This window comes from Acanthochromis polyacanthus, chromosome 5 (genome assembly GCF_021347895.1).
Source record: "Acanthochromis polyacanthus isolate Apoly-LR-REF ecotype Palm Island chromosome 5, KAUST_Apoly_ChrSc, whole genome shotgun sequence".
In the NCBI taxonomy this organism is placed as follows: domain Eukaryota; kingdom Metazoa; phylum Chordata; class Actinopteri; family Pomacentridae; genus Acanthochromis; species Acanthochromis polyacanthus.
The window spans coordinates 13,161,805-13,176,052 of NC_067117.1; the positions used below are offsets into that span (position 1 = coordinate 13,161,805).

Sequence of the window (14,248 nt, forward strand, 5' to 3'; positions counted from 1 at the left end):
ACATGACAGCCTGAGGTTAGCAAGGTAAGCAAATTTAACAAATATTGACTAAAACTTCATTTAATGTCTTGTTAAATTAACCAGTGGCCAGAAAAACATGGGTAATGTCATCATTTAGCAGTAAATATATATATATGTGTGTGTGTGTGTGTGTGTGTGTGTGTGTGTGTGTGTGTGTGTGTGTGTGTGTGTGTGTAAATATATATATATATATATATATATATATATATATATATATATATATATATATATATATATTGATTTATTAACCATAACAAAGAACTATATTTTAATTATAAGAAGTTCCTTTTTGAAACTGGTGCCCAAAATGTTTAGTACAATAAGCTCTCAAACCTGCCTATGATTATTTCACATGACTGCATACAGAAAAGCCAGGCTCACACAGATCTAGCATGGTTTTCACAGTGACATTTGCGTGATAAATGCATGCTGGATGTGATATTACACTAGAAAGGTGTCACTTCTTATGATAGGAGCAGTGTAGCAGGTAACACTGGACACTTGGCACAGCACCTATGCGACCAGTGGTGGAGCAGGAGGAGGAAGAGGAGGACGAAGAGGAGGAGGAATAGAGCTGCTGTCCTCTCGTTTCACTGTTCACTGGCGCTGTGACGATAAGCAGGCAGCGGACGAGGATGCTCTGTTGTCTGGTGCGCACTCTCTGCTGTCTCCAGCTCTCCACAGTCACCATGGAAGAGCTCCTCTAACGCACAGCCTCCGTGCGTCTCTCCTGCCTCGCTTGCGGGGGGGAAACCTATGAATTATAACCCGCCGTTTAGCTCCGGGACCTGCGTTTGTTGTGTTATTTTCGCCCTCCGAAGCTCTGGAGAGGACCGCGGCTGAACCCTGAAGTCTCCAGAATATTAAAGGTACTGAAGTTAGCCTCTTAGCATAGCTGCGTTTTTCCTGCATGATGCATTTGGGCTTTTTTTTCTCCCCCATCATTATTGTCAGAGGACAGCAGTTTACTAATGGCCACTTTCCTTCTCGACGCTGGTGGATTGAGAGAAGGAGGTTGGTCCTAAACAATACAGATAAATACGTGGGAATAGCGCACCTCCGGGGCTCGAACCTTCTCCCTCTGATCATGTGGACTGTCCACTGTATTAGCTCCTCGGTTGAGGTTGGTTGGAGCCGTTTGGACCATCTGACGACTGTGCGATGCTCAATTTTCCACTATGGGAGCGCTCAGTCAGTCAGCATGTCATTCCGTCGTTTTTTGTCTTTTTTTTTTTTTGTGAAGGGGGGGATTGGAGCATGTCTTACCTTGGTGCTGTCCAAGGAGAAACATGAGGACGCTTGATGATGGTTTGTTTTGTCACGAATCGCTCATGGAAACGTCAGTGTTCATTTTCATCACGGCCGACCATGTCGATGCAGCAGTGAAATTAATAATAATAACAATCTAGGGGGGCATTTGTTACGCATATTGTTCCCACACTGAGCCCTGCACTAGCCTGGGCTACCAGAAAGGCAGACAGAACAAGAGCAGCACAAAGGAGGATGGAAAAAGCTGGCAGCCTGATTCCACCTCCGAGAGTCGCTACATTACAATAACACTCACATCACTTTGTTTTTTTCTCCTCCCGTGCAAAAAGAAGATTAATTCTTCTTGGAGCATCACTGCAATGTGACCTTTTCTGTTTCTTCCTCTGCGGGCCTGCTCGCAGTTCAAGGACTTACACAACTGATGTGACCAAGTGATGCCTGAGAGTGGCAGCTCTGAATTTACACGCTCCATTCGCTCATATTTTGGCTTTAACTGCATGTTTCCTGCTTTGATGTTTGCCTCATTGAATGTGCTCAGTGTCAGGCAGTGACAAAGCCAGTCTGCCATGTTTGTTGTAGTTTTGAAACGTGCTCAGCTTCATTCTAATATTTCATCATTTATCTCTTGGAGTGATCTAGAGGGATGTCTGTCAGATTTACTGGCATCATAGAATTTGCTTTTTTTTTTTTTTTTGCAGCTCTGCATCAATCGACAGACCAGTGCAGTTCAATAAGACACCCAGGCTTTATTCTGCTTTTACTTTTGCAGCTGTGTTTGATTTAATGCCACCTATGTCTAATTTAATTGCTTAAGTTCTAGGGCAGTCTTAAACGTACACTTTGGGCCAGTATACACTGCGTATATTTTAACCTCTCTTTGCTTTCACTTTAAATCCCATTGACTTTGAGCCCATATGGAGCATCTACCGTGTTGTTTATCTGCTCATTTTACTTCTGCAACACAACAGATGCCATGAAAAGGCATACTCTGACTAAATATAATCTTTGTGCGGAAATGTTACAGCTTCAACTTGAGTATCAGTTAGGGCAAGCTTATAAGCTTTTTTTTATAAAGCAGAAAAGACTGGAGAGAAAAGGGGTAAGATGAGAGAACGAAAAAGAAGAATGATGATCATACCACTGCCACTAAAAATAAAAATAGCAGTAATGATTATAGTCATTCACAGCAAGTATACTGGAAGATTCACTGGAGTTGAGAATGTGCAGTTAAAATCAGTATGGTGCACATTATTCAGGTAGTAAAGGAAGATTATTAAACAATAAGGGCAATAGCTGAAAGCAGTATTACCAGATGGGAAGTATTGGACTGGATCATCTGTGAAGTCTGTCTGCAGCTTTAAGGTCAAACATATATGACAGAGCAACTCCATTCAGAGTTTTAAAGACGTAGTGAAGAAGCTTAAGATCAATGCTTGTGCGTACTGGAAGCCTTTATAGTGATTTCAGCTTTAAGGTGATCAGCTGTCGCTTAAAAGCTACATCACTTATCCTTTTAGTGTTCACAAAAATGTCAACTGCACTGATGCCACCTTTTCTAACCTTTTCTCTTTTTAGAGGCAAATTATGCCAGCAGCATCAGAGTCCCTCGCCCTGGTGACGTGCCAGCTCTTTGGTCAGACCACTCTGCCCTCCTCTAGCCTCCCTGTCTACCCTGGCAGATCCATGCTGCTGGATGCTCCTCACAGAGCCACGCCCGCACCATGAGCGCCAACGGGCCTGCCCCAGACCCAGCCCCCACAGCCCCAGAAGCCCCTCCAGCCTCAACCCCTGCCCCTGCCCCTGCTCCTGCCCCAGCCCCAGCCCCGGCAGCACCGCCTGCTCCTCCTCCACCTGCCCCGACAGCCTCTACCATCCCGGTAGGTGCGTTGGCACAGAAGAAGCGGCAGCAGTATGCCAAAAGCAAGAAGCAGGGCAGTAACGCCAACAGCAGGCCACCGAGGGCTCTGTTCTGCCTAAACCTCAACAACCCCATACGCAGGGCCTGCATCAGCCTGGTGGAGTGGAAGTATCCTTTACAGTGGCTTTGTGTGGGGGGGACTGAAGATCTGGGCTTGTTCAAAGAGCTGAAATGATTAGCTGATCGCTAAACTAATCTGATAATCAGTAAAACATGATAATAATACATCAAGCAGAAGCATTGATCTGGTTTAAAGAAGGGATTTTCTTTGGTTTTTAAATTCCTTTAAGTATAATTTGTGTACCTTCTGATGGTTGGTTGGTCAAAACAAGACACTAGAAGACATCATCTTGGTTGTGAGAAACTGATGGACAATTTTCAGCCTTTTATGATGTTTAATTGATTGCCTGAGAAAATTGCAACTGATCCTATTTCACTTTAATGACTATAATAATCACTAGTTGCAGCTCTCCTGGTTCACAGCTTTTAAGTGTTACCTGTGGAGGATCTTGGCTGAGGCAATTATTGATGACTGCCACATGGTGATATACATACATATATGTAAAAAAAATATGCATATATGTGTAAAGCAGGTTAGTTAAAGGGAAAAAACCCACCAAATTTCTCTTTGTTTTGCACATTGTCTGCGTTTTTTGAAAAGTTGTTGACTTAGTTATACTTTGGATTTCATAGTCGAAGTTTGTTGACGTAAAGCTGTAACAGATGTGGCCTTAAAAGTCAGTTTATTGTTCTTAAACCGTATGTCGCAGTTGCTGGTAATGTTGCGAATAAAACTACATAAGCACAGGGTAGATGGCATACTTTCTGAAGCTTTCCAATGTTTCTTTTTTAAAGACAAAGTGAACATTCCCAAACCCTAAACAGCGGTGGGATATGTAGATAAATTGTCTGAACACTGGCGTAACACAACGGTGGCTGTTTTTTTTTTTTGCTGCCATCACAAAATCCATCAGATGCTATTAAGGAGATTGCCAGACTTGAATTTCAGAGATACATTTCATAATCCATCTTTTCGTGTTTGTTGGCAAAAAAAAAAAAAAAGTCCCTGGGGATTTACTACCAGTACACTTTAGGAAATGCAGCTGTGTCAGATGTCCAAAATTGTTCTGCACTGACCACATGCAACAGCGCAGCGCAAGTGCATGTGTTTGTCCATTTTAATTTCTGATTTATTGCATAACTTCAAATGACAGTTTTACTTACTGACATGTTGTAGAATGTATTTGAGGTGGATGCTTGTTTTCGTGTTTTTTATACAAAACAATCTTTGGCTTTAAAATTATGCCTTACTTCAGTATTTAATTTAATCAGTGTGACTTTTAAGATGGAGTTTATTCATTCTCTTTTCTAGTGGCAACACTTTCTCAGTCGCAGAAGTTAAGCTTTTCATCAACTTGCATGTGCAGAAATGTTGACCTATTATTTGTTCGGTTTGGATGTGCTTGTTTTTAGCTAAATGCATATTTATATCTATTTGTATTTGTTGAAAATTGCTCTTGAAACAGTTTCTACAGACACTGAAAGCATCTAAAAAAAACTACTGGAGTCAATTTATATAAAGAGGAAAATGTGTAAAAGAAGTGGCCAAATTAACATAAATATAATGTGCAATTCATCAACAACTACTAAATGACAGCTAAGTTGCATAAAAGAGAACACAAACAAAATCGTATATCATGTACACTGTTTTGACAGGGGGTGTATGTCTCTGCTCAGCAAGTGGTAAAGTCACAGCTGGGGATTTGACATGTCCTGTTTATTTATATTATATATTATTTGATATGTTGTATCATCTTCCTCTGTGTTTTCCTTAACTTCTGTTTTCAGGCCATTTGATATCTTTATATTAATTGCTATTTTTGCCAACTGCATGGCCTTAGCTGTCTATGTTCCTTTTCCTGAAGATGATTCCAACTCCACCAACCATGACCTGGTGAGTGATCTGTATATGTCCTTATCATTAGTTTATTCATTTGATGCCTATTGTGCCTGTTTGCGCGCCTGTTGTGCTGTGATTTACGCTGATTATTACCGCTTTGCATTGTTTTAATTTTGACTATCTGAGACTTTGAAAACATCTTTGGACCTGGATTGAATTAACAAATTAATTGTGATCTGCAAATGTATAAATTGATTATTTAGAAGGAATATTAAATGTAAGGTTTTCACTAGGTTTGTGAAAAAAATGGCCTGTCAGCGTCTTCTTGTTTGACTCTCTTTCAGCGGCTGTTTTACAATACACTGCAAAATGTGTTGCCACTTCATAAGTACAGTTGCTAAAGTTTGATTTTATCACCCTTCTGAGGTTAAGATATAGTCAGTATTTCCAAGCTGCTGCACTCAGACTGTGTCTTCAGTGTTTTATTATGCAGATTTGAAGGACCTGCTGTGCCTACAAAGAGAAACACTCTCATGGTGCTTTATCATGTCAAAGTTTTACTGTACAGAGGTTTTATTCAGCCTTCTATTTTTAGAACTTTTCTCGTCATTGCTCCACTCCGTGCACCTTGTGCATTTATGTCTGTGTGATGAATTATGGGTGATGTAGTGTGGTAAGCATTGTTCCACAGCTGAGGATAAGTGCACTCTCAAAAGCCAGACAGACTCGCAGAACGTGGCGCTTGCGTGAACAGAATTTCGCTGTAGTGTTAAATGATTCATGAGCTGCATATACAGCGTGTGTGAAAGCTTCATTTAAGAGCCGGAACATGTTAGAGGAAAGGTTGCCAGCCGGCTATAAGTGACTGGCAGGAGCGTCCCTCTGTCTCGTACACTGCTGAACCTGCTGTGTAAGATAAGATACGACTTGCTTTGAAGTACTTTGGCGAAGTAAGGTGTACGACTTCCCAGCTTGACCTCCTGGAGGGTGACCTCAGGGTGTTTGTTTACACAGTACTGGTACATCAGAGAAAAGTGGGCCATCTGGGACAGAACAGTGTCTGGTATAGTGTTATGTCCATTATGTTGTCAGGTTTAGTTTGGAAAAAAGTTTGAAGGAGGTCGATTGTCCTAATAGTGACAAGGAGAGGAAATTCTCACAGTTGCATAAGAAATACAGAATAAGAGAGGGGGGGAAAATACTGTGAGGCCCCCTGACAAAACATTTGTGTCTTTAGCATCTGTAATCTGAACATAGAAACAGTTATTCTGCCTCACAAGAAAGGTAAGTGAGTGAAAGCAGTATCTGAAATCAAATACATTACTTCTGACTTTATAGTAGATGTATGTTTACAGAGGAGTGGTGATTGTAAAGTAGGGAAACAAAGACCAATAGCACCGATGTGTCACCTCATCTCTGGTGTCAGAATCAGAGCCAGAGGGGAAAAAAGTCAGATTAGTACATTTCTATTTTGTTTGGGTAAAATTTTCTTGTTGTTCTATCTTCTGCATAGTCAAATGTGGCTGTAGGGCAAATGTTTTTCTACAGAACATACTGTGAATGTGAGATTTATCTGAGTGTTAAAAGAAACTGCTTTTAGTTAAATGGTAGCTCTACTGTGTTTTAGATGACGGTTGAGCCAAGCAGCTCTCAGTGACAGAAGCTTCTCATGAATATGTGCTCAGCTTCAGCCTGGTAATGAATCATGTGTATATTATTAACAGGTGTTTAGTTGTTTTATACAAGCAACCTTGGGATCAGCCTCTAAACCTCAAGTCTTTTTTATTTTCCCCGTAAGCACTGTGGTGCGATGTTTAAAAGTGTTGTCAGAATTTACACTCAGAGCTTCATGTGTTTGGCTGAGGCAGGCCTCGGAGTGTTTTAATATTGGCTCTGATAAATGACACTGGGGCTGCACAGTGGAGTACTGGTTAGCACTTTCGCCTTGCAGCAAGAAGATCCCCGGTTCAAATCCCGGCCTGGGTCTGGGATCTTTCTGCATGGAGTTTGCATGTTCTCCCTGTGCATGTGTGGGTTTTCTCCGGGTACTCCGGCTTCCTCCCACAGTCCAAAAATATGCTGAGGTTAATTGATCACTCTAAATTGTCCATAGGTGTGAATGTGAGTGTGATTGTTTGTCTGTATATGTAGCCCTGTGACAGACTGGTGACCTGTCCAGGGTGTCCCCTGCCTTCACCCGAGTCAGCTGGGATAGGCTCCAGCACCCCCCGAGACCCTAGTGAGGATAAAGTGGTGTATAGAGAATGGACAAATGACACGTGCATCTGCTGTGGTGTTTAGGAAGGAAGCTACCTTCTGCATGTCATCTCAGTCCCTTTAACACAAAGTAAAGGGCTCTAAGTGGAAGCATAATTTGTCACTTTTTGATGATGCCTTCATTATGCCTGTTGTCTGAACCTGTTATGGCACTGCTGTGTAATATTTGTCACTCTGTGCTAATGGCCCTGGTGTAGCTCTGCTCTAAAAGTCAGTGTCAGATTGGATTTATGGACGCACCCATTAAGAATTAACTAAACAGCTAGCTGCCTGTCACTGAACAGGATCATTGATGCGGCTTGCATGTTTCATGAACAAGGTCATTGAGAAGAGATGAGAGGACAAGCCGATGAGCAGATATGAAAAGATTTATTTTGTATTGGCTTCCTTTCAGTAATCCTTATAGTTAGAACAAAGCGATGCATACCTGTCTTCCCCAGTGGAGTCTCCTTTGACTGCACTATGTTTTTTTTTTGCTTACAGTTATAATACAGCTTATTATCCATTGCTACAGTCTGTTTCACATTGCACAGAACTTTAGTTTAATTCTGCAGAGTCCACAGTAAATCAGAGGGTGAATAATGCGATCTTTCCCTTTTGCAGCAGAGGTTGAACAATAGAAATCTTTATAGGGCAGGTGTGCCAGCTTGGCCTTAGTTGTTGTACAGAACTCTTGCTGTATTCACAGGAGGAGCGCTGGAGAGAAAAACGCTGAGCTGGTTTTGCTTTAGCAGCCAGCAGGAAAGGCTGTAGTGAAGATTGCCATTTCACACTACTATGCTCCGCAGCCTCACAGGTGGACTGAGGACTGATATGAAACCTGAGTTGCAGTGCTGAGAGGCCTAATGTGTAAAGCAAGGATCAAATTGTATCACAAGGCTGCTGGGCTATGCAGGTTTTTAACTCAGTGATACATTCAAATGTGGTGTAACTTTCAGCAGACAGACACTGAAACCCTGTTAAAGGCTGACTTCTAGATTGTGGATGTTCTACACTCTTTATTTAGTGCATTGTGACTTAACGCATATTGTCTGCTTATATCAAAGCATGAAGTAAAACACTGAATCTGTTTTAGTCATGCTACACCGTGTTCACAGTGTCCAGGTGCTGCAGAGCTGCTTGAGTTAGAACATTGCACTGCTGCAAAGTCATAGAGGCCTTAATAGCCTGAGTCTGCTCGTCTTGTTAGTAAGGCTTGGTTAAATGCAGCAGCTCATTATAAATAGAAAGCAATTTCCTCCTCAGGCAGAACAGAGGGCAAAAGATTGGGGTCTTGCTACCACCAGGAGGCACAAGTGAGTAACAAGATGTAGCCAGCACACAAATACACACATGCACGTGTGCAACAAGACAACAAAGCCTGTCAGAGACTCATAGTCATGTTTTTCGCTGTCTCCTGCTTAGCTCTCTCCTTTACTGCTCTTCCTTTGTTTAGTCATTTCACTGCAATAGTAAGAGCAGCCACAAAACACATCCTGCACGTGACTGTGTCTCCTCCACACCCAACTTGTCTAGGGGACAGACAAATAGTCTCCAACCATATTGCCTTTGCTTTAAGGTCATTTCTGACTTATCTATCTGAGACTCAACACCCCAGGCAGCTCCTGCTGAAGGTAGCTGAGTAAAACAATGACCTTTTCATGGTGAATATGATTCATACATCTCATCCTTCGTAAGACAACATGCAGAGAATTGTGTCTGGTATCAGGTAGTGTCCGTGCCGTATCACTGTTATTGCATAACCCTGGAGCCGCAGAGCTATTTATTTTACTGGGGACAAAAGGACACAAACATGTAGAGTGAAATGTCCATGAACAAAGGAACAGAGGTCATTTGGATGCCAGAAGAGAACTCACAGTTGGAAGCTGTCTCACGTTTGATGCTGTTTAAACTGAAGATGTCAGAATTTTTAAAATACCTTTAAAAAAAAAAAAAGAATGGGTGAAAAATACGGTTATGGCCGCTCAGACTGAACTATATTCATGCCAGCATAGAGAAAGACAGATCGACTGCGCAGGGTGCCTCCTATTGCGTATCTGATTAAATATCTATATATCTGGGCAGTTATGACAAAATAATTTGCTTTGATGCTAAAATTTGATGAACTCAAGCTCAGAAGATAAATTGTGTTTGTTTTTTGCAGAGAGGTGAGGAGGCTGGGAGATGTTCACTGCACAACTGTCCTGCTTGTTTAACATGAACAAGTGAAACATGGTTTTAGTAATGATAGTTTCATGCTTGTCATCTCCCAATTATGGAATATAATGTTCCTGTGCTTGTTCTATGACATGCAGTCGGACAGCACAGTGCGTGTAGCAGCATCTGTTTCTGACATGACAGGCTTTGTAGATAAATGCTACTTTCATTATGTTTTTGTTCTTTTTTTCAGAGAACATAGGCTTTTTTTAATCTCCGCTTTTGCCATCAAAGCATGCATCAATACGTTATGTGCAATATGCTTGTCTTGGTTATTATTTAAAATTCAGATGTAGAGAATAACTCTGGAGCACACCATTGTCTTTTAGTTTACAGTATACTATCCCTACAGTTCATATGTACCATCTGACGCCAGCAGGTAGCAGAAATTCCTGCTGTGGCTTCAAATATACCACAAATTTCTCTGGTTTATCATCAGTGAGCTCTTCCAAGTTTTACATCGACTGTCAGACATGCATCAGTGAACTTTCACACCCATTGCACAACACAACAACATGCTCCAAGCTAGCAAAACATGACACACTACAGCAAAGTGAAGCTAATATATGTTGGATTTATATGCAGCTCAGTTATTGGCGTAAAATGCGCACACTATGGACTATAGAAAATGAGCAACAATCAACAATGAAGAAGTCATTTTTGATGTAAATACATCCCAACAACTCTCACAGTTCCAAACCCGTGACCTGAAGCCAATGCCTTTTGGCTGATCACAGTCATCGAGTACTTAAGTTTGACAACAAGCCACTGAGAGGCAGCCAGTGGTTCTTGTCAAACAACATCCGAGGCACAGTGCTGCCAAATTTTGTTTTCTCATCAGCTGACGTCTGATAATATTATCGGTGCTTCCATATTATACTACATCTTACTTTCTCAACCTAGTTTAATGTTAAAAATGTTAGATATCTTTAAAATTGAATATCACGATTAGAAAAATGTAAATGCAACCCTCCAACTCATTACAATAATCATTCTGCTCATTCTCCTGCATTAAAGTGCCACGTATTAAATATGCCAGACAGTTATTCATGGACAAAGCAAGATAATTAAAACAGTAAAGCCTAATAAACACAGTGAAACATGACTCATACTATGCGTCTGTCTTCTACTGCACTGCTTAATATATCAGGATAATCTATGTATGCGGTGCCCTTCTTGCTCAGTGTCAGCAAAACAAAAAGAAGCCTCAGGAGCTGATTTTTAAACTTCTAGCCAACATGCACCCTTGAACAAAATCTCGTTCACAACTGTAATTTATCATAAATTGCCAGTAAAACAGCAACAAGTCCCACTGCGCCTGTTTGCTACGGTTTATTCTGTGGTTTAAGTCAACGCTGAGGGAACAGATGACATGTATAGCATGAGAAGTGCTGCTAATGTTCATATGTCAATGTTTTGGCTGTGTGTTTGCAATGCAGAAGAGTGTAATGTGTACATGTTGGGGGCGGTGAAGCCGTTGGTTCTGTGTGTTTATGTGTAATGGCTGGCACAAGCAGTAACGTCTGGACTGTGGGCTCCCATAGAGATGATGGTAGAAGTATGTGTTTAGTCACTTAACGTAACTGCTCATTTGTGGCTCACACTAGCACTGTCCCCGCTTGTTATCTTGTGTGTGTTTGCGGATGTGTGTGCGCGTGTGTGACCGAGGGAGAGACGAAGATAGAGAACGAAGAGGGAGTCAGAGCTTTGAGTGGATGCTGAGTGAATGTGCAGCCATGATGGCTTGCAACGGCAGAGCATGTGCATCCGACAGGCCTTCTTAAAGGGGAACAAGAGCAGAATTAAAATTTGTCTTTTTACTCATCAGCCTCTATAAATAATACATTATTTATTCTGAATGAAATCCATTTAACAATGAATACTTTCTGTCACAAAATATTCAATAATTCTCATACATGCAATGGATCATGAAAACTGATCACATCACGGCTTCACGAGTCATGGATCAGATCATATTTTGGAGCAGTAAAATCTAGAGAAAGAGGGAGACTAATATTGCCATGAGCGTTACTATCAACATAGCTTTACGTGTGCATCAAGATTTACTGAATTATTCCTTGGCGGAGGTGTTTGTTTTTTTTTAGTGCCATTCAAGTTGAATTTTGGTGCAGACCCGGATCACATTCTTAAAAGGTCTCATATTGCGTCCCTTTTAAGAAAATTTATAAAAGCCTCACACGTCATCAGAATATATCCATTGCATTTTTCAGCTCAAAACACGACAAAGAAAATTAATTTTACCGTGATTGTATAACGACTGGTTTAGTCTTGTTTAAGCTGGCTGTTTCTAGTCTTCTTCCACTTCAGGAAGAAGACTGTCTCTGCATCTGTTATTCACAGCATGGAGCAAAAAAACTGCCAGCAGGGTGGTCACTATTTCATACTTGTTCTGTTGTCTGCAAACAGAAACAAAAAATTGTGTAACTGACAGCTTTAGTGGAAATTCGGCTGTTTTAAAAAGCAGCATTTGTGAGCACAGAGAGCAGGAGTGAAGCCAACAGATGGAAAGGGCCACTTAGGTGGGTATAGGTGGCATAGAGAAATGGCAGTGGGAGGGCAGACAAGCTCTGAAGTGTGTCATGCATGGCTTTATAAACAAAAAGAGTAAAATCAATTGCTATGTAACAGGTAGCCAGTGCAGGGATACTGGTGAGTGTAACACTTTCTATTTTGTGGTGCCGGGTATAACATGATAAATTGCAACAGTGCACTTGGTGTTGAACTTTGATTGTTTGTAATTTGTCCTCAGTTTACAGAAAGAATTTTCATTTGCTTGGTTTTAGCTGTATTTCACTAAACCTCAACAGCAGCAAGAAACTGTTGTATCTACGGAAAAGACGAGGGCATGTTGTTAAACATGGTTGAATTTCTTTGTTCACAAATCTACTGTATATGAAACCGTCACCTTTTATAGCATTGACTCAAATTGCATTTGTTTACTGCATCTTTCATAATTCACCAACTGTTGTCTGACTCAAACTCAGCCACCAACACTCAGTATTTACCCTCCATAAATGGCTGATTTAATTGTTTTAACATGCAATTACTGTAAATTGCTCTTGTTTTTGCACTATATTTTGATACATTTCCAACTGCAAGAAAGTAAAAAAAAAAAAGGTAGTTTTATTAACTCATAAATGGGACACAACGCTAAGTGCCTTTTTTAATTCCTTGATGACCCAAAAGATTTCTGCTAGGTGAGGAAATAGGATAGAGGAGTCAAATACAAGACCATTTTATAATTTTATGGGACATAAAGGCTTTTTACACAGACTACAGTTACTGCTCATTGCTGCATGACACCACTTTTCTGTCCACCTTACTCTCTGTTCTTCTGAAAAATTCTGATCTTCTTAGGTGTGGAAGGTTTCAGCCACATTAACAGACTAATTAATAGATTAATAGACTCTTAGGAAACACCAGCTCGTATCCTGACTACACGCAGACCTTTTGTTAAAAAAAGGTGGAGATAAATTACATATCATTATGTTTTTCTGTTTATTTCTTGTGGCTACAGTCAGAATTTGACTTCTACTTAAAGTTAAGTTTATTTGTTTCATTGAAATCAACAGCCTGTTAAAAGGACATCAAGTTTTAAAAACCCTCACTCGAGTTTGTCTCTAATAGAAGCCATCTTGTGCTGCAGCTTTAAAGGAGCCACAGTTTTAAAACCACTTTTTTTGTTAGATAAGTAGGTGGGGTCTCAAATCTGACCGGACTATCAGTACATGATGAAATTCAAAGCAGTTAAGGTAAATACAGAAGGAAGCACTTATGTTTTACTCATTTTACTGTTGATGACTGGAGCTATAGATTGAGGCAATATGGTCAGAAGAATCTTCAGAAAATCACATGTAGTTGCTGTTAACTTTGTCAACTACCTTCTACTGCTCTGACCTGATTGGTTAGCTTAAACTGGGAAGACAGGCCTTCCTGCTGTCTATATATATGAGTAAAATAGACGAGAAGTTGGGAAATGGTTTGTTCTGAAGGCAGAGAAAGTGTCACACTTCACTAACTGATGTTAAATGTTGGAGGTAATCCATTGAAAGTTTTTCCTCTAAGTTTAGCTTGTTATTTTTTTATTTTTCCTTTTGAAGGCTGCTACATTTGTTTGCCAGCATAATGTTTTGTCCGGTACATGACTTGACATGTTACCTACACATCTCCTTGCAACATGGCCATATGAAACTGGATATATTTGCGCATCAGCGGAAGGTTGCAGTGATGGATCAGGCATGGAATACGATTCTCTCGCAGGTGTTTTTCAAGACATCAGGTTTGAGTGTTCAAACTCTGCTGAACACACAGTTGGCTAGCCAAGTACTGTTGCATTTCCATATAGGTAGCATTCATTTGTCTCATTCTCCACACAACATTCACAGGCATACACAAGTAGCTGGCACAGTTAAACCTCAAGAGAAGCTCTGATTGTTTTGCTAATGAACTCGGTCCCACTTAACTCCCTAAACCGTGCAATTTTTTCCCAACCTCAACAGATCGGATACTTTTAGCTGACGTGGCTGCTCTTGTAGAATTTGCAAATAAGAAAACAGCGACTACATCGCTACTCAACTGTATGTTGGTCGTGTAACTCCAGGAAAAAAACTATCACCAACCACCTTATGCAACAAATATTCAGTGCA

The 14,248-nt window shown here is 40.7% G+C and overlaps 1 protein-coding gene across 10 annotated transcripts in view; it reads left to right on the plus strand.

Annotated features, from left to right (window-relative positions):
* Nucleotides 1-350: 350 nt before the first annotated feature.
* Nucleotides 351-14,248, plus strand: part of cacna1da (calcium channel, voltage-dependent, L type, alpha 1D subunit, a) — a 63,685-nt gene continuing 49,787 nt past the window's right edge. For 5 of the 10 annotated variants that reach the window (XM_051947872.1, XM_051947877.1, XM_051947873.1 and 2 more), the window contains exons 1-3: nt 353-890; nt 2,866-3,316; nt 5,057-5,162. In XM_051947872.1, the coding sequence (XP_051803832.1) occupies nt 3,012-3,316; nt 5,057-5,162 (411 nt within the window). In that variant the 5' untranslated portion in view covers nt 353-890; nt 2,866-3,011. Of the gene's footprint in view, nt 891-2,865; nt 3,317-5,056; nt 5,163-14,248 lie in introns of all 10 variants that reach the window. The other 5 variants (XM_051947874.1, XM_051947876.1, XM_051947882.1 and 2 more) reach the window with 3 other exon arrangements.